Source organism: Pseudorasbora parva, chromosome 16 (assembly GCF_024679245.1).
Source record: "Pseudorasbora parva isolate DD20220531a chromosome 16, ASM2467924v1, whole genome shotgun sequence".
In the NCBI taxonomy this organism is placed as follows: Eukaryota; Metazoa; Chordata; class Actinopteri; order Cypriniformes; family Gobionidae; genus Pseudorasbora; species Pseudorasbora parva.
In genome coordinates this window covers 44191117-44212761 of record NC_090187.1, presented here as the reverse complement: position 1 = coordinate 44212761, position 21645 = coordinate 44191117, and the positions used below count along the sequence as shown (strand labels likewise).

Genomic DNA, 21645 nt, shown 5'->3' with positions numbered 1-21645 from the left:
TGATGGGTAGGTTTAGGGGCAGTGAGTGTGTGTGTGTGATGGGTAGGTTTAGGGGTAGGGGCAGTGTAAGGGGATAGAAAATACGGTTTGTACAGTATAAAAACCATTACGCCTATGGAGAGTCCCTGTAAACCACATAGACCAACATGTGTGTGTGTGTGTGTGTGTGTGTGTGTGTGTGTGTGTGTGTGTGTGTGTGTGTGTGTGTGTGTGTGTGTGTGTGTAGGTGTGTGTGTGTGTGTGTGTTGCTCATTAAATGCTCTTCTAGTGTTGTGTGCTGTTTTTACTTGTCAAATACTTGCATATACCAGTTCAGTTTATCAACTCACTATCTCTCTCTCTCACACACACACACACACACACACACACACACACACACACACACACACACACAGGATGAATAAAACATGTGCTGGTCAGTGAGGCGCGTGATGAAACGAGCTGGAGCAGCTACAACAGGATCCGTGTAAAGACATCAGACGAGTGTGTTCATGTAAATGCTGTCTGGTGATCACAGTCAGACTCCATTAGGATCATTTGTGTCACTAAACACTGAAACATAACCTGGGGTTAAAGGTCATCGAGTGCAACCGTCACTGAGCTCCACTGGTTGTCTATTTTTATCGCATGTATGACCCAGGCTGTGTTTTAAATAAAACACACACATTCCTGATGCAAAGTGTGTGTTTGCGTGATCTTCACTTTACAATACAGGTGCACTAATATGCATTAATTCATGCTTAAATAATGCACAGATAATCATGAGTTAATGTAAGACTGATGTAGTTAATGTAAGAACCAGTGGCGGCTGGTGATATTTTTTTTGGGGGGGGCGCAGGGTAATTTATGTATATTTAAGAATAATTGTGTATATTTAAGTATAATTATGTTAATTTACTTATAAATGATTGTACTTATTTATAAATCAAATAAGTAAAATAAATACAAAGCAGTACCAAGAAGCATGTTGACTAAATTCAAGCATTAAAGAGAAAACAGTGTCTGCACTTTTTATCTTTTTACATATTTATTTCCCATATATAATTGAACAAGGAAAGGAAAAAACAAAAGTAGCAACAACAGACTGGCATGTTGACTACTTGAACATAAATTTTGCTCTCCTTTCTTTCTGGCCAGCAAATTTCTCAATTACTCTCTGATTAAAGTCAGTCATCTCAGTGACAAGTCTCTTTTCCATGGACAGCAATGCAAGTGCATTCAGCCTCTCCTGGGTCATGGTGTTTCTGAGAAAAGTTTTTATCCTTTTCAAGGTCGAAAAGCACCTCTCAGCTTCAGCCGTGGTCATGGGTGTGGTAATGAGAATTTTTAGGAGAGTCACGGTTTCAGAAAGGACTTCTTCAAGATTATTCTCCATAAATATCTGGAATAGGTCCACAGCACCATGGCAGGCTTTGAATTCTTCCTTGCTGTAGATGAGACTGAGCTCTGTCTTCAGCTTGTTTCCACTGAGCATCGGGTATGCTTTTATGGTGCTGCTCAATGCATCTTCAGGAAAGGTATCCTTGTACTCATCAAACCTGTCCCCCTGCAACAAGGTGGCACAGACAAGGTGGTCTGTAAAGGAGAAACGCTCCCTACTGTGTCCCAGGATCGTGTCGCAGACCTATAGAGATAATTACAAAAAAACTGTAAATGTAAGGTAGTAGCCTGGAGTAGGCCACTAATTGTCACTGTTGCAAAGACTTTCAAAAAAAAAATAATACTAATAATTTTGTTATATATATATATATATATATATATATAGAGAGAGAGAGAGAGATGTGTGTGTTTGTGATAGAGAGCGTGTGTGTGTGTGTGTGTGTGTGATAGAGAGTATGTGTGTTTGTGTGTGATAGAGAGTGAGTGTGTGATAGAGAGTGTGTGTGTTTGTGTGTGATAGAGAGTGAGTGTGTTTGTGTGTGATAGAGAGTGTGTGTTTGTGTGTGATAGAGAGTGAGTGTGTTTGTGTGTGATAGAGAGTGAGTGTGTTTGTGTGTGATAGAGAGTGAGTGTGTTTGTGTGTGATAGAGAGTGAGTGTGTTTGTGTGTGATAGAGAGTATGTGTGTTTGTGTGTGATAGAGTGAGTGTGTTTGTGTGTGATAGAGAGTGAGTGTGTTTGTGTGTGATAGAGAGTGAGTGTGTTTGTGTGTGATACGAGAGTGAGTGTGTTTGTGTGTGATACGAGAGTGAGTGTGTTTGTGTGTGATAGAGAGTGTGTGTGTTTGTGTGTGATAGAGAGTGTGTGTGTTTGTGTGTGATAGAGTGTGTGTGTTTGTGTGTGATAGAGTGTGTGTTTGTGTGTGATAGAGAGTGAGTGTGTTTGTGTGTGATAGAGAATGAGTGTGTTTGTGTGTGATAGAGATAGTGTGTGAGAGCGTGAGAGTGAGTATGTGTGTGTGTTTGTGTGTGATAAAGTGTGTGTGTGTGTGCATGTTTGTGTGTGATAAAGTGTGTGTGTGTGTGCATGTTTGTGTGTGATAAGAGTGTTTGTGTGTGAGAGAGAGAGAGAGAGAGAGAGAGAGAGAGAGAGAGAGAGAGAGAGAGAGAGAGAGAGAGAGAGAGAGAGAGAGAGAGAGAGAGAGAGAGAGAGAGAGAGAGAGAGAGAGTGTTTGTGTGTGTGTTTGTGAGGGTGAGTGTAGGGCGTTGGACAGGGGGTAATAGTACCGAGTAACGGGAAATATATATTGATAATCCATAATATTAACATGACAAAATTACATAGTTGTTAGGAGCCATTTGAGTTTTGTCCTATACAAGACAGTAGTTTTTGGTGGCTTCATATTTCAACTTGATCACTTATTTTTTATTTTTGAAATTAATTATTTTTAGGATGCTGTTGTATAATATTAAAATTATGATTTTTGTAAGGATTTATACCAAACAAAAAATGTTTTCTTGAATCTGAAGAATATGATATGTGGGCAGGACATCTCTGCAGCACAACAATAATGTTAAATGGTATTTTGACTGATTTCTATGACAAACTCACCTCTGCTGCAATCCTTTCCCGGTCTTCTCGACTAAGCACACGGCGCCTCTTTGTTGGCTGACAACCACTGCTTTGCTCACCAATGGAATGGAGAGAGTTTCTGCAAAGGACAAAGATAATTTATTATAATATTGGCAAAAGAGAAAGAGAGTTAATAATGAAAGAGAAAGCAAATAATGATCATATAACAGGAATAGTTACCGGATCTTTTGTATTTCCTGTTGGAATTGTTGGATGCTCACTTTGATATGGACCGAATCAATGTTCTTCTTCTGGAGCTTGGCATAGAGGAAGTCTACATGTGGCATGATGTGGTGATAAAGTTCCAGAAAGAACGTAAAATCTTGATCCTCCAGTAGCATGGCCAGGGCTCCTGCTTCTCTCACAGTATTGGGGTCAAAGTCACCTGAGTCTTGTATGCTCTCAAAGCAGTGAATGAGATCCTCTCTGTGCTCAAAAACAGTATTGATGGCACGGCTATGAAAGTTCCATCTGACGTTGCTGGATCTTGGCAGTCTATGGGCAACCACTTTATCGAGAAAACATGTCCGCTTGGGTGACTTGGAAAAAAAGCTGGAAAATCCACCAATGTTAGAAAAAAAAATTCTTGCCTTGGATATGTGAGAGGTGGCCTGTTGCATTATCAGGTTAAGCTGATGAGCGTAGCAGTGGATGTAGTGGGCATTTGGGTACACATCTTGAATTTTCCTCTGAACACCTGCAGTGGCACCCCTCATCACGCTGGCCCCATCATACGCCTGGCAGATGAGCTTACTTTTCTGATCCTCAGGAAGGATAGAAGCAAGACGCTCTTTCAGTGCAGTAGCAATGGACTCAGCTGTAGCTGACTGCAGAGGGATGAACTCAAAAAATCTTTCCTGCACGTTATTTTTGTCGTCGATGTAGCGCAGCACAAGCACAAGTTGTGACTGTGTGGCAATATCTGTTGTTTCATCTGCCTGGATTGATAAAAAATGACTTGTCTGGACTTCTTCGATTATTTTTTCTCTTGCAACAGACAACATACAGTCGAGTAGCTCGTTCTGTATAGTTTTTGAAGTTCCCTTAAATACAGTAGCACTGTCAAGGTGCTCTTTCAATGCTCCATCAAGAGATGCAACAAAATCCACCAACCCGCGAAATATACCGGGGTTATCGGAGCTCTCGCTCTCATCATGGCCACGTAAAGCCAACTCAAAGGCTCCACAAAATTTGACACAGTCGATTATCCTGGACAGTATGTGTCGATTTTTTGTCACCTCTTCGTTGTGCCTTCTAATGCCAATCCTGTAGCCGTCGTCTAGTTGTTCAGCAATGCTAACTCTGCCCAAAAACGTTAGTTTCATGCTATTATCAAGATGGCTGCGGCTACTGTCATGACGTTTGCATTTTTCCGTTAGATGTTTGAGGTCTCTTACCCCCGTTGTTGTCCACAAAGCTTCGGTACCGACACTTTGAAATAAGAGACAGGGAAAGCAAAAAAGGGCATTGCTACCGTCACATCCAGTCAGCCACCTCCGTTTCTCATAACAAGCGCGGGTAAAACTCCGAGTGTAGCTTCGTCCTCTGTCACTGGACTGCTGCTGAATTTGTAAATCGGGCTGGTCCGGTCCGAGATCCTTAATTCTTATTTTTTCTTCCAGCGAACGCCTTGTGAAAGGATTTTTTTGTAAATCAACCACAGAATTTAGTTTGACTGCTGCCATCTCTACGAATGTTTTGGCGGGGTCGAAGTGACGTTGTCACCAACGCTCTCTCGCAGAGCGTAACATTGAATGACAGTTGGCGAGAACCAATCAGATTGGATCAAAAACCATGTATGCAATTCTGATTCGCCAGGGACGCAGCGACCTGCGCCCAGAGGAGCATCTTTAACAAACCAATTAGAGACCAGCTTCAGGTCACATGCTGCCCGACGATTTATGGACTCAGATAGACATCCATTTGTCCGGCGTCCCTAGCCCATAAAACCGCATGAAACATTAAAAAACATATAAAATAGTTTTTTTTTATTAAATGCTGAGGCTCTTAATTACCAGCCAGCACATCATATGAGTAAACTATTTTATTTTTATTTCATTTTTATATAATTTTTGTATACATATATATTTCTGGAATTGTGATGGGGGCGGCGCCCCAGCGCCCTCTATTGACAAGCCGCCACTGGTAAGAACTAGAACTAACCCATTTATTAATGATTATCAGCCACTAATGAAGATTCGACATCATTAATAGATTAAATAATATGTAAATTGTTATTAGTTAAATGTATAAATTCCTTAATAACATTATATTAACTAATAATATAAATGAATGTGTTAATTACCACAACGGGTCAAAGCCGTGCATTTCAGCTTCCAGTCGTCTGCTTTAATTAATCATCAGCTAATGATTTATAAAGGTATCATTATGTTATGACTTTACTTGTTGGGGCACATGACTATTAACTAATTCAAAATTAATTCAAAACACAAAACCATAATTACATATTACTCAATAAGTTAGTTAATAGTCATTATTTAATCTATTAATCATGTCAAATTATCATTAGTTGCTGATGCAGTGATCATTAATAAATGGGTTAGTTCTTCATTAGTCTTACATTAACTCATGATTATCTGTGCATTAATTAAGCATGAATTAATGTATATAAGTGCACCTGTATTGTAAAGTGTTACAGAATAAAAATACACAGTAGTCCATTTTAGATTTATCAGTGTATGTTACAGAATGAAATATATTTATAAACTAAAATTTCCCACTCAACTTAGCCTGGATGCCATTCGAACTTAGCCCCCGACACAACATTTTTAGGTCGGGCAGTTCGGTCTGGCCTCAATCCATAGTGGAGTAATTATCTCCGAACAGAAACTGTTCGGACCAATGAAATCATCAGGGCGGGCTTTTTTTCTCCGGTGTTTGGGGGTAAAATGTGTGTTATGTTGGCAAGGTTGCCTGCTAAAATTCGCCCTCATGGGTCTATATATCACATAATAGTCGCTTCAACCCGCGGAAAAAAACGCGGACTTGGCAACACAGTGCAGTTGAGCTCTGTTGACATTTGACAACTAATGTTATGCGTTGCTCCGCTGCTCTGATTGGTTGTAGGTCTGTCCAATCGAGGTCTTTCCTGGTTGGGTTGAAACACGCCCCATAATCACAGCCCAATGGAGACTCAGACTCATATTCTGACTAGAGCTGAGGATGACCACGGCAGGCAACACTCAAATGGCAACCTGCAGCCGAATTTTAGATTTAAAGTCACCTTGAAATTAAAATGGATCATTCTTGTTTTATTATGTAATATTGCTCTGTTTATACTAAATGATTTATAGGAGCTTATCATTATTGTGTTATTAATCTTGAGTCAGAATAACTTCATCTCTTCTCTGATGACGAGGGCGGGGCCACCTGTCACTCACATGAGATTGGCCAATAGCAAACTACAACCATCCAATCAGTTCCCCACAGACACAATCAAGCCCCGCCCACATTTATTCTTGTTTGAGAAGCGATTAACTCGATATACGGCACAATAGAGAAGAAAAGACTAGATTAAAAAACAGTGATGTCATGTGAAAAAACTAGATGTTTTTAATCTAGTTCAGAAAGTTCAGAATATATTTCATGATGTCACCTGCTGGTGCCCAATCGGTGTTCACAATACAGATACACAATATAGGAAATATTAAAAGGGCTGGTTGATTATGTGTTGACTGGTTTAACTTTAGTGAATGTGTAGTGTCGCTGTTTGAGTATAAACAACATCTGCAAAGTTACAAGGCTCAAAGCTTAAAGCAAAGGGAGATATTTTATTTTACAGAAATCTCTTTTTAAGGACTACAACAAACTGTTTAGAGATTATCATGACAGAATATGCTAATCAATGACTGAAGGATCCCTTCAGAAACGTCCTCTCTCATTCTACAAGTCTCTTCTTCTTGAGTCTCTCCATCATTGTCCGACTCTGGTTTGATCACAAGAGACTGAACAGTTTCGGACATTTTCTGTGTGTGTGTGGTAATCGGAGCTGCTAACATGAGCTCTTGAAGCTCCGCCCTCTTCTAGAAAGGGGGCGGGAAGCAGCAGCTCATTTGCATTTAAAGGGACACAAAAACGGTACATTTTTGCTTACCCTCAAAAACAATTTCAACAGGCTATAAAAATGATCTGTGGAGTATTTTGAGCTAAAACTTCACATACACACTTTGGAGACATCAGAGACTTATTTTACATCTTGTAAAGAGGGGCATTATAAGAACATTTCCCTGGTACTGATGTATAAGGAAAGATAGTTATATGTTTGCTTTATGCATGTGCATCATGAGCACCAATGAATGATGTCTTATAATGGTGTCTAGATAGGCAGCTGATGGTCACAAGCACCTCTCAAACTAACCCTAACCCTAGTTTATAAGCCTGTTCATTGAGAACAAAACACACAAAACTACTCTCAGAAATGCTTTAGGATCATGTTAAAACCTGCAGACCTGTTTGTAAACGGCATCAGAGAGTTTATAACGCTAAACCGAGTTAAATGCAGAGTGCTTTACTGCAGTGTTAATAAACGCAAATGCAAAAGCCGTGCAAACACAACACAGCACATTAACCGTTGGAGAGAAAAAGAGACACAAAAAAAACGATGTGAGAACTTTCAAACCACAACAAGATATGCTAGGAAATCTTACTGGAGATAACAGGGATTGAGCGGCCAATCGGATTGCAGTGCTCACTGGTTGCACACCTTTGATTGGCTGAACGCTGAGTGAAAAAACTGGGCCGACTCCCTAAAGACCACCAGAACATCAGCCAATCACAATGAAGGAGATTTTACTCGAGTTCACCTCCGCAGCCACGCAAACCTTTCACACGTGTGCCAAAAAGATTGTCCCAGATAAAGATGAGATGTTATATGGATGCAACTCGAGGCACACCTGTGCTCAACTCTGCTTGAGGAACACATCCCATTTGTGCTCAGCCCATCAATCATTTTACCACAACTCAAACAGCTTAAAAAGACATATTTTTCTTGTAAACCAGCAGCTAAAGTTTTAGCAAATGAGTCAGTAAGGTGTGTGTGTGAGCATGTTTTTGTGACATATGAGGACACAGATGTGTATAATGCCATGGGTATGACACAGGTATTACAGGAGAGGGTGAAATATGAGGACATTACCCATGGCCCCACTTTACAAAAGGCTTATAAATCACACAGGAGGAGTTTTTATGAGAAAGTAAAAATACAGAATGTTTCCTGTGATGGGTAGGTTTAGGGTGTGTGTGTGTGTGCGCGTGTGTGTGATGGGTAGATTTAGGGTGTGTGTGTGTGTGTGTGTGTGTGTGTGTGTGTGTGTGCGCGCATGTGTGTGATGGGTAGATTTAGGGGCAGGGGCAGTGCAAGGGTATAGAAAATACAGTTTGTACAGTATAAAAAACATTACGCCTATGGAATGTCTCCATATGTCACAAAAACAAACTAGTGTGTGTGTGTGTGTGTGTGTGTGTGTGTGTGTGTGTGTGTGTGTGTGTGTGTGGGCATGTTTTTGTGACATATGAGGACACAAATGTGTATAATGCCATGGGTATGACACAGGTATTACAGGAGAGGGTGAAATATGAGGACATTACCCATGGCCCCACTTTACAAAAGGCTTATAAATCACACAGGAGGAGTTTTTATGAGAAAGTAAAAATACAGAATGTTTCCTGTGATGGGTAGGTTTAGGGTGTGTGTGTGTGTGCGCGTGTGTGTGATGGGTAGATTTAGGGTGTGTGTGTGTGTGTGTGTGTGTGTGTGTGTGCGCGCATGTGTGTGATGGGTAGATTTAGGGGCAGGGGCAGTGCAAGGGGATAGAAAATACAGTTTGTACAGTATAAAAAACATTACGCCTATGGAATGTCTCCATATGTCACAAAAACAAACTAGTGTGTGTGTGTGTGTGTGTGTGTGTGTGTGTGTGTGTGTCTTTAAATATTGGGATCAGATCATCATTACTTATTATACACGCTTTCTTTTTCCTTCATTCTTGTTTCTCCTTGGAACCACCGATGGCACATTAATACAGTAAACAACATGATTACTTTTTAAATTAAACAAACCGATACGGTCACAGAAAAACAAATACAGTAATAATCTTACAGTTTTTGAACAAAGCATCTAATATGCTAAAGTTATATTTCTTAGTGTAAAATGAAATACATCATTTAAAGTTATGGGTTGGTAATATTATTTAATGTTTGTAAAAAACAGTCTCTTCTGCTCACCAAAGCTAAATTTGTTTGATTAAAAATAAGGTAAAAATAGTGAAATATTATTCCTGTGTAGATCAGCTGTTTTCTATGTGAATTTATAGTAAAATGTAATTAATTCCAGTGATCAAACCTGAATTTATTTGATTAGTAATACAGTAAAAAATAGAAATATTATAATGTAAAATAGCGTTTTTCTCTGTGAATATATAGAAATATATAATTTATTCTTGTGATCAAAGCTGAATTTATTTGGTAATACAGTACATTTTATGATATATTATAATTTAAAACAGCCATTCTCAATATATAGTAAAACGTAATGAATTCCAGTGATTAAAGCTGAATTTATTTAATTAAAAAATAGTAAAAATAGTGAAATATTATTACAATGTAAAATAGCTTTTTTCTATGTGAATATATTGAAAACATATGATATATTTTGCTGATCAAAGCTGAATTTATTTGATTAAAAATACAGTAAAAATCACGAAATATTCTTCCAGTGTAGATCATCTGTTCTCTATGTGAATATATAGTAAAGTGTGATTTATTCCTGTGATGAAAGCTGAGTTTATCATCATTACTCCAGTCTTCAGAGTCACATGATCCTTCACTAATCATTCTCAGATGAGGATCTGATCATCAACACACACTTATGATTATTATGACTGTTAAAAACAGTTATAATATAATATAATAATCCCCAGACAAGGAATTTTTGAATATAGACTATTTTGTAACATTATAAATGTATTTGCTGTCACTTTTGATCAATTTATGGCGTCCTGTGTGTGTGTGTGTGTGTGTGTGTGTGTGTGTGTGTGTGTGTGTGTGTGTGTGTGTGTGTGTGTGTGTGTGTGTGTGTGTGTGTGTGTGTGTGTGTGTGTGTGTGTGTGTGTGTGTGATTTAATCACCCCTGGGGTCGTGAGAGGGCGAACAGGAGAACGGGTGAACATGATAGAAAGAGACAAGTGCAACAAAGCAAGAGGAGGAGGAAGCGCACTCGTCTCCCCTTCAGCTCTTTTTATCCACTCTGGTTTCAGACACACTATTAAACAGGTTAACCGCAGCAGCGTTCCAATATCACATCAGAAATAAAGTCGGGTACACACGGTGCGATTTTGCCCACGATTTGGCCGTCTGAGACAAATTTTGCAAATCCTAAAAGATTCCTCTGATCTGAGGCTAAAATCTGACGTCTTTGGTCGTTAGTTTGACATGTTCACCGGCAGGCCAATTCATGACCACTGCCATCAATTTTAACCTCAGACGAAATTCTGGCAGTGTCAGAAGATTTGGCACACAATCCTGCAGTGTGACTTCTCCTACAATGACAATCTCAGTTTTTCAAGACAAACTTTGACCAAAACCAGCGCTAGAGATTTCTTTGTAGCCTCCATTTCAGTCCCGTGTGTAATGCAGCTCACCGTCACCGAACGCGTCATTCATTGATGATATAAAACGCTGGACGAGTTTTCTTGCGTGTCCGTTTTTAGCGCGCCTTGACTATCGTACAGTCTGACATTAATGGATTAGTTCACTCAAAAATGAAAATGTGATGTTTATCTGCTGACCCCCAGGGCATCCAACATGTAGGTGTGTGTGTTTCTTCAGTAGAACACAAATGAAGATTTTTAACTCCAACCGTTGCTCATATAATGATGTGAATGGGTAACAATTCTATGAGAGCAAAAAAACATGCTTAGACAATATGCACAAAAGCCCTGCTGCTCGTAACGACACACTGATGTCTTAAGACACGAACCGATCGGTTTCTGTGAGAAACACAACAGTATTTATGTTATTTTTTTACCTCATATCCCGACGAGTCTCATCAAGTTTTCCCATCGTCTATTACTTCCGTCTGATGAGGTCAAACTGGTGCGATCATAGATATATATTATGTAGATCCCTCATTCAACCGATCAGCGCAGGCACTAATGAGGAGTCTATTTATATATCTATGATCCCGCCAGTTTGACCTCACTAGACAGAAGTTACTGCCGATAGGAAAACATGATGAGACTCGTAGGGATATGAGGAAAAAATAACAGAAATACTGTTGTGTTTTTTTTCTCCCTTTTTGTTATGGTTGTAAAATGTTTAAAAAGCAAGAAATAAATCATAAATAAATAAAAAAAGAGACATCAGTGTGTCGTCATGAGCAGCAGGGCTCTTTGTGCACGTTGCCTAAGCATGTTTTTTTTGCTCTCATAGAATTGCTCCCCATTCACATGCATTATAACTGGCACACAGCAACGGTTGGAGTTACAAATCTTCATTTGTGTTCTACGGAAGAAACAAACACACCTACATGTTGGATGCCCTGGGGGTCAGCAGATAAACATCACATTCTCATTTTTGGGTGAACTAACCCTTTAATGATAACTGAGATCTTACAGTGTGCCATGGCTTACATCGAGGATCATGTTCATAGTCTGACAGGCAACATTCGCAAAGGATTTTGAAAATCGCACAGTGTGCAGGACCCATAAGACCTTTGAGTTATTAAAGATGGTGTATTTTAGGTAGTGTATGACATCACGTTTGCAGAGGAGAGACGCTGACCTTTACGTCACCCACAGGCGAGAGACTCGGCCTGAATAACTTCATCTGTCAGCCGCCATCAGCATTAGCATTAGCTGCTCTCAGTCCTGACACTAGTGCTCATATCGGCCAGGTAAACCACTTCACTAAAGGTTCAGAGTGGACTCGATACCCAATCAGAGGTGGACAAAGTACACAACTTCATTACTTGAGTAAAAGTAAAAGTACTGCTGGTCAAATATTACTCCGTTACAAGTGAAAGCACAGAAGTATTTGTTTTTAAGAGTACTGAAGTATCAAAAGTAAATTTCCTTTTTTATGTCATCGCATTATTTTATTATTGTTGTATAAATGCACATTATGATGGTTTAAGCCAGTCAGTGACGCTCCATCTGACATACTAGCATACGACTAACTTAAACTCATTTAAATACTAAAGTTACAAAGCTCTTTATAAAGCGCTGTCACTTTAAGGCCGAATGCACGGATCCAATACACTGATACACATCTGATATTCTCACACTGTTCACCTTCACTGAAGACAGAATCAACTTTGTTTATGTGAATACTCCACTAAATGAGCATTTGGACATCCGTCTTCTTCCATTTTGCTCTAAACTATAAATCAGTGTTTAATAAATGCTGTGAAATCATTGAACTTCACGAGACTCTACAAGAGTGATTCCTGAAAGGCCCAAAAACCCAAACACCTTTTAAAGAAGAAAAAAATCATCACTGACTTTCAAAGCGGCGACAGAAACGACTTTCGACTTCGAGGACCTTGATAGAAATGTAGTGGAGTAAAAAGGACGATATTTGTCTTTCAGATGGAGTGAAGTTAAAGTCAGAAGATTACAGAAAAAATAATACTCCAGTAAAGCACAGAGACTCAAACAGTGAACTTCAGTACAGGACTCGAGGAAATGAGCTGAGTGACTGTCATTCAATCTCACATTGCACCACAATAACGAGTGTACCGCAGATGTACACACAATGGCTGTCCGACTTCACACACTCGTTTTTATTCACTCTTTCAAGTGAACTATATTAGTGGATAACGTATGGAATAGTGAATGAGGCATCAGGAGACAATTTCAGATTGAGCCTTGCGATCTCAGCTGTGAAAAGGGACTCCGCTCAAACAGTCCCACTGCGGCGTGTTACAAACGTTGTTTAAGCGACATATAACAGTATTACGGTATCATCAAAATTTATATCATAACAAAAATAAATACTTGTATTCAGTATGAACCGGTATACCACCCAGCACTAATAATAATATAATTTATATTCTTCAAAGTTAATAATAATATTAAGCAATAATGATGATGATCAGAGCTGGACAGTAACTGTCTGCTAAGCCTTCAGATGGCCTGACGTCTAATAAGCAACTAAACCCCTAATAAACTGGGCTGTGAATGTTGATGGGTTTCATTAGACAATCATTAACAGCCACTTCACTCATCTTGTGCTGCAACTCAAAGAAAATGTACAAATATTTAAATTCGAGGGAAAAGAAATCATTAAAGGCTCAATGAGGCGAGATATCAGTTAATTAAACAAGCAAACAAAAGCCAGTCGTTTTGAAAGCACACCCGTGAGTGTGTGATGGAGGTACGGATGTGTATGGTCTCTTGTTTCTCGTCGTCCGAACTCAATGATGGAAAGTCAAAGAAAAATCTGATTTCTTCTGATCTTATATATATATATATATATATATATATATATATATATATATATATATATATATATATATATATATATATATATATATATATGAAACAGCCGGTAATGAAACAACACTTTAACAATCTCATCCGTCACACACACACTCCTCAAACTGTGGGAAGTGTTTCTGAAAGCAGACAGAGCATCCACTGCAAATGAAGATCTCTTAGAGCAGGGGTTTTCAAACTGGGGTCCGGAGACCCCCAGGGGTCCTCCAGAAGGTTCTAAGGGGTCCCCAGAAAATTACAGAGAATAAAAAGACAAAGCAAAAATGCTTAAAGTCTATCAAACATTTCTAAATGTTTCTCTCCTTTCTTGCCATATACCGTATATACTCGAATACAAGACGAGGTGTCGTGTCCTAAAAATAGGTTGAAAATGGGGGGGTCGTCTTATATTCACGATATAGACAAAATCACATATCTATTAAACTGGCGATAACAAGATCACGCTGTTGACGCTCACGCAGCCTCTCGAGGATAAATCCCAACACATGAGCGCCGCTCACACACAGAAACAGCACTAAACATTCAAAATGTTGTTTTTAACATATGATACAATTAAACAACATCACTCAACCAAAAGTGTGCTTTCCTGAATATCATCACGACTGAAAATGACACTGCAGACAATTCCATAAACAAATTAACATTAAGTCGCTTACACTTTAGATGCAGGAGTGTTTTTGTTTTATTTCAGCAGTGAAAATAGTTCCAAAAAAGATTCTAAGTAACAAAGTTCCAAACAACAGAACTATAACGCGTCTCACAGTGTGTGTTACTGAATGATTCAGTGTTTGAATGAATCGGTTGAATCAAAGATTCAATAACCGTTTCGTAAACGACTGCCTAAATCTGGAATGAATCAGAATCATGAATCAATCATGAATCAAAGGGCCCTATCTTGCACCCGGCACAATTGACTTTGTACACCGCCGCATGTGTCATTCCTATTTTGCACCCGCGCAAAGTGCACTTTTCCCTCCACAGAAGCACGTCGCTAAACTAGTGAATGAACTTGCGCTCCCTGGGCGGTTCAGCGCAAAAAAGGAGGCGTGTTCCGGCGCAAACAATCCCTGGTGCTATTTTGCTGTTCCATTAAACAATTGCGCCACTGACCAGAAAAAACCTGGTCTACAGTCAGCGGCGCGTTGCGCGTTGTTCATTATGCTATTTTAAGGGCGCATGCTTGACCATAATGTATAGCGTGCACAACACACATACACTATGCTCATGTAATCTACACAGATGCAACAGTTATTTTTGCAAATCATAAATTGTTACACTAAAAAAAATATGAACACATGAGATGACGGAAATCATTGTGGTGTGCCACGAAGATGTGAAAAAAATAGGCATAAATCTAGCTTACAAATTATTCAGGCTAATTGTAGTAATTAAGGATCAGACCTGTTTGCCCAATAGTGGCCAGACATATATGTGTATAAGGACATCTGTCTTTCACTGCTCTTCAAGAACATCAGTCTCCTCGGCTGTGAACCGCTCCTGGCGTGCGTCTGGTAAATACGCCATAATAATAGCGACCCATAATGGACCTTGCGCAGCTGCTTTTAAAGGGAATGTTGGATGACGCTCTGATTGGTTTATTCACGTCACGCCCAAACCACACCTATGAATAATGAAGCTACTTCAGACCAACCCATTTTAGATTTGCGCCGGGCGCAAGAGCCATTTATCCCGCCGGGAAGATAGCAACAGCGCCGAGACCCGCCCACAAAGTTACTTGCGCTTCGGGCTTTGACACTTGCGTTCCAGATCGTTAAAATAGAGCCCCATGACTCACTCATTAAGACTGGTGCCACCAACTGGAGGTTTAGTTTCATGTTTAAACATACTTTCTAAAATGTCTTATTCATCCAAAAATACAAATCTTATAACATTATTTAAAGCAGCTGTAATTTTTCAGTGTAAATGATTTAATTTGATTGGTAACAGCCCTATAGCCTAGTGTCTTATTTTAATTGAATGTATAGATCAAATTTAAGAATATAAAGTAAGATTAGGGTTAAAAAAGGTAAACATATCACAAATATGCAGATTTCAATATGCCAAAGCTGACACAACACTGTTGAGAATGTTAATTCAGAATAAATTATATTTACAACACAACTTTTTTTTTAAAATATACCTTTTTTTCCAAACAATTTTTAATTTTTTTTACTCCGACAAGTGAATGAGCGATTTACTCATCCGAAGGACAACCACATGAACATGCTTAATGTCGAGGCCTGTAATGAATGGTGTTTAAAATATTCCAATGAATTATTAGTAGAATTTTTAAATAAAAACATTTTCTGTTGAAATCCAGATTTTTTCCACAAAAAAAGAGTCTGGAAAATGGGGGGTCGTCTTATATTTGGGTATATACTGTACACTTTCCAGCATTGTATGTTTGCTTTGTTTTCTAGTGATTTTTTCGTACTATAGTCCCCTTCATCTTCCTCACTGGGGTTGTAAGGCAGTATTCCTAACACAGTATGTATTTATTGTGATTTAATCATTTAACAGTAAGAATAGCCAATTTAAGTTTGGAAATAATACGTTGTATTTTTAATGTAACACTTTCTATTTAACAGCTTAAATGTTTTTTTCATACATACAAATATATGATTTTTAGGAAGGGGGTCCCTCATAAAAGATTCATCATATTTGGGGGTCCTTGGCGTCATAAAGTTTGAAAACCCCTGTCTTAGATGACAATGACTTGAAGAAAAGTGTGTGTCGTGAGCTTGACGAAAGGCTGAAGTTAAATTGCATTACAGACGTGACAGTGTGTGTGAAGTGCAGCGCACGACTGGAGAAATGTTACAGCGGATTACATCAGCCACAGTCCTGCCTAACAACAGCCCAACACACACACACACTCACACACTCCTGCCTGACGACAACACACACACACACACACACACACACACACACACACACAGACACACACACACACACTCCTGCCCAACAACAGTTCAACATTCTTCCACATGAACTACCTGTTGCTCCTCCTTTCTTTTTCTTCAGTTCATGAGTGTGTGTTTATTCTACAGACAGCAGCTTCATCTCAGCATTCAAAACACAAACACACACATTTACTTGGACTTTTATTGGACCTTTATTCCATCTTCATCTTTTTGTGTGATCACGAGGAAGTGTCAGTGTTCCTGAACTCCTGAAACGCCTCCATTGTAGCCTTGAGTTCCCCTCCGGGAACCGATACGTCACAATATTCCTCATAATAATAATTCATACGCAGAATAAAGGGGCGGGGCCTGGTTAAGTTAGTTAGTTGTGTGTTGAAACCATAGACTAAATAAAACAATGAACACTGTAGTGTCCGTGACTTCACCCGTGGCGGTTATGGTAAGGGGCGGGACATTTCCCTGCTTGACCAATCACAACACACTGCACCAGCCGACCAATCAGAGCACATTGTGTTTTTCAGAAGGCGGGGCTTCATAGAGACAGGAACTGAACAGAGTTACTGACAGACTGGGAAGAGACGAGCCGCAGCACTGGAGAATACACATTTATATAAACCATTTAACCACAGTATAAAAACCATTACGCCTATGGAATTATTATTATTATTATAAAAAAAGCCAGTTCATGACACCTTTAATGAATCCTGGACACATGTGCCCTGGATATAAGAGATTGGTCGCTCTTCATCGCGTGCTGGATGATCATAATCTCCGCTGGAACGACGGCTGATAGAAACTCCTTCATCTTACAGCGAATCAGCCGAGCGAAACCAAACTAATACAGACACACGTTAGCCAGCATCTCCTGTCACGATACACACACCGTGACAAATAATGTGTGTGTGCCGCGCTATCCCACAGCCAGACGCTTCCTCCCTGAGCTTTGTGAAGCATGCCAGGGCATTATGGTTACGGATGAGGCCCAAACAAAGAGCAGCGAGAATAAATCTGAAATAGATGAGGGGACATATTTTACCGTGACACCTCGTGTGAGTTTATGGAGCAGGTCTGACAGACAGAGAAGGTCCCAGATGCCCACCTTAATGTCTCATTCTCTCAAAGACAGCCCAGAAACATGATCGAACGCTATTTAGGGCAAATTGTCTCATCAAGCAGAAACATCCACAGAGGAGACGCCTTGAAGGTGGCGACAAGAAATGGATGCAATGTCTCATATCAGACACTCCATTACACACACACACACACACACACACACACACACACACACACACACACACACACACACACACACACACACACACACACACACACACACACACATTTACTTTCTAAAAAAACTACTCCTGTATGATTTATAAGCCTTTTGAAAAGTGGGGCCATGGGTAATGTCCTCATATTTCACCCTCTCCTGTAATACCTGTGTCATACCCATGGCATTATACACATTTGGGTCCTCATATGTCACAAAAACATGCCCCCACACACACACACACACACACACACACACACACACACACACACACACACACACACACACACACACACACACACTCACACACTAAAGCGCGGTGGGAGCATTTCAATGAGTATTAGAGGGCTACATGGACGTAAGAAAATTAAGACCTGTTTAAAATTATTTAAGACCTAGAACTTTTTACGGCCTAAAATTTTGATTTTGAAACGTAAGACTTTTTTAGACTTTTTAAGACCCCGCGGAAACTTCCTTTACTCCTTTGTGGTACTTTAAAAATAATTTCTCTTTTTTCTCTCAGTGTCTGAAATGCTTCAATCAAGGATTCAGTATCTAAGCCCTGCCTCTCCGAGAGCCTGCTCTGCTGTGATTGGTCAGAAAGCAAGTGCTCATTATCATATCTGAATCTCTTGACACACACACAGTGATAGGAACAGTAATGGTGGCGTGGGTTTGAGCGTCTCAATCTCAGCAGAAAACAGCGTCTCTTCCACATGAACAACACACACCAAACTCTTCCAGTCTCAGAGACGACTACAGTGAGTGAGGGGGCGGGGCTAAGAGACCCTAGTCAGCCAATCAAGACCAGAGGCGGGTGTTATGCAAATTATTGCGACTGGAATTACTAATGAATCGTTTCAGTTCAGAATCACTTCTTTCATTTGTAAGCCAAAAACTCCATTGATCTGCACTCTGATCTTTGAACCTTTTACATTCACACACTGCATGAAAGGGAATATTTGAAAAAGCATAATAGCGGCACTTAAAAAGAAATCTGTGGTCTAAACATTCCTTTAAAGGACGAACATTAAAGACTGCCCTCTGAGTCAGCAGAAATGTGCTCCTGAACCTCCGGTGGCTCCATCACACAACCAGCGAGTATATTTAAACATCAGGAGAGCTTTTACACTGGCACTTTCTCCCCGAGATGGCTGAGGACAAATATAGTCGGAGTGAGAAAGATGTGAGTGAACCCGGAGGACTTTATTCAGTCCTGATCTCGCTCAACACAGCACTGGAAACTCACACGAGCTCTCCATTCAGCATCCCAAAAACACAACAAAGATTGGCCAATTTTATCTGGCCATTCCTCCACCTTGTGCAACCGCTTCGCCCGGTCCTTGTCTCTTATGCGAGACGGCGGGTGAGAAATATTCGCCTTTACGATTGCGGAACTGGAGAACTATTAGCTAAAGAATAAAATCTGTTTTATGTGTCTGTCTGTGATACAATCCGAAAGAGACTCGTGCCAATAACACGAAAGCTGATTGACTGCCATATAAGATGCATGTCGGTCTCATTTATAGTCGTAATACAGCAAAGAGAGAGGCGTCTGTCTGTAAAAGCGTAATGTACTGTCTTTATAAAGTATCTTCTTATTAAAACTGTTTGTACACTTACTCAATGCTTCGCATCAAAATCACAATTGATTGAATGTTTATATGGCAATGTGTGTACAATCCCAGCCATTAACTGATCAATAAAGCAGACTATACACATTTAAAACACATTTTGGTGTGAAATGGACAGGCGTTTTTCTGTCTGTGAAGTTGCATGAGTTTCTTAACTTGAATTCAAAGTGTCTCTGAGGAAGTTTCTTTCTCCTGGAGGGTAAATGAATGGCCTTTCCTTCGTTGTGTGATTTCAAACATCACAGCTGCCCTCTGGCATCAGAATGACGAAGCCATGGCATTTCTGAAGGCTAAAGTGACAGGCGGTCTGGGGCTGATAGATATTGCAGGTCTTTCAGACCTAAATGCGAGTGAGAGTCTTAGTTTGAGCCTGACTGGACAGTGCAGTTCTGCGGGGAGTTCAGATCGATATATAACCGGTCCGATATATCCGATATATCCAAGTGTGTTCTGCTAGTTTCAGCCCGACGCAGTTTTCATGTTCAAGTCCAGCTCCTCATGTTTGACACTTATAAATCATATGCTTATAAATCACACAGGATGAGTTTTTTTTAGAAAATAAAAATGCAGAATGTTTCTGTGATGGGTATAGGTTTAGGGGCAGTGTGTGTGTGTGTGTGTGTGGCCTGGTAAACGCATGAAAACGTATGTGTCCCAAAATGTCCCCACAAAGATGGCAATATCCGAAATTCTTGTCCTTGTGGGGACATCTTTTGGTCCCCAGGAGGAAAACATCTTATAAATCAAACTAAGTGATGTTTTTTTTGAAAATGTAAAAATGCAGAATGTTACCTAGGTTTAGGGGTAGGGGCAGTGTGTGTGTGTGTGTGTGTGTGTGTGACGGGTAGGTTTATGGGCAGGGGCAGTGTAGGGGGATAGAAAATGTGGTTTGTACAGTATAAAAACCACTACGCCAATGGAATATTCCCATAAAACATGAAAACACAATGTGTGTGTGTGTGTGTGTGTGTTCCCCCATGGGCGTCTGGTCTAAACCAGGTGTGTTCAGAAGCATTGTTGGAGCGTTGCTATTGTGAGGAAGTGAAAACCACTGACCAACACACACCTGCTCTACACCCTTAAAAATAAAGGTGCCAGGAAGAACCAAAAATGGGGTTTCACACTGATGCCATAGAAGAACCATTTTTGGTTCCCCAAAGAACCGTTTTGTGAAAAAAAACGTTTTTTTTTTTTCCTAACCATTTTATAGTCTAAAGAACCTTTTGTGCAATGGAAAGGTTTTTTGGATATTAAAGGTTTTTTCATGGAACCATACACTCTCCCAAAGAACCATTTAAGAACCTTTATTTTTAAGAGTGTAAAGTCAATAGTGCAGTATTTCTGTGTTATTTAAAGGGTGTGTTAGTAATATGAGCCTATAGGTGGTGCACAACACACACACACACTGATTATTACACATACAGGGACGTGCAGCAGCACACACACATTTAAATATTAATAATAAAGGATTTCTCTCTGGAGCAGCGTTCAGTCTCTCCTCATGTAAATAGTAAATCCGCTCACAGTGTGAGCACAACTGGCTTTTAAAGGGAAAGGGAGATGAGACTGATTGGTTTAAGTCCAAAACACAGCCATGACTCATTAAGAGATGAGGGACGACCCTTTTTAGACCCTGTGCCGGCACACGGACCGTTTTTCCCATCCCTAAACCAGCAAAAGTGGATTCGGACACACCCTAAGTGCTTCAGACCATGTGCTCAAATCGTTAAAATAGGGCCCTAAAGCTCTGCTTCAAAACCTTCTTCATAATGCCGAGTTCACACATTCCCCGATTTTGACTTGCCAACAGGTTTTGCGAAATCACCGACAAATGCCCGAGATGATAGGCAAATCTGTGCTCATGCACGCGAGTGACATGATCAAAGATGCGATCAGAGAGAATCGCGAGATATTCGGCATGCTAAAGGCGGGCGTACACTGTGCAAATTCGGACACTCGGGAGGTCGTGAGATATTGCAGACGCTACGAGTCATTTAATCTGATCAACGCATCAACTCAGCGGGTACACGACACGACTGTTAGCACCGCGAGCCGGCCGCGATCACACAAGCTTTCGCATTAAACACACAGACCGGAGCTTTCAATGTTGCTGATAGCTTCAGATACAAAAAATAAAGAAAAAATTTGTGCAAATGATTTGTTGAAAAGCTGAGAACATCATTTCAACCGAAACAACCAGAGGGAGAGAGACGGCGCGGCACACGTGTGAGAGAGTGTGTGAGAGAGAGTGTGAGTGTGTGTACGCTTTATGGTTGCAGCCACTGAGCAATA

The 21645-nt window shown here is 40.1% G+C and overlaps 2 protein-coding genes across 6 annotated transcripts in view; both read right to left on the bottom strand.

The window, feature by feature from the left end:
• celf6 (CUGBP Elav-like family member 6) overlaps positions 1-21645 on the bottom strand; it is a 205232-nt gene that overhangs the window by 137120 nt on the left and 46467 nt on the right. The window lies entirely within an intron of this gene.
• LOC137043593 (zinc finger MYM-type protein 1-like) lies at positions 861-5019 on the bottom strand. Its single transcript, XM_067419886.1, has 3 exons — positions 3192-5019; positions 2991-3090; positions 861-1624 (listed from the first exon to the last, which is right to left on the bottom strand). The coding sequence occupies exons 1-3, from the start codon at positions 4694-4696 to the stop codon at positions 1097-1099; spliced, it is 2133 nt and encodes a 710-aa protein (XP_067275987.1). The 5' UTR covers positions 4697-5019; the 3' UTR covers positions 861-1096.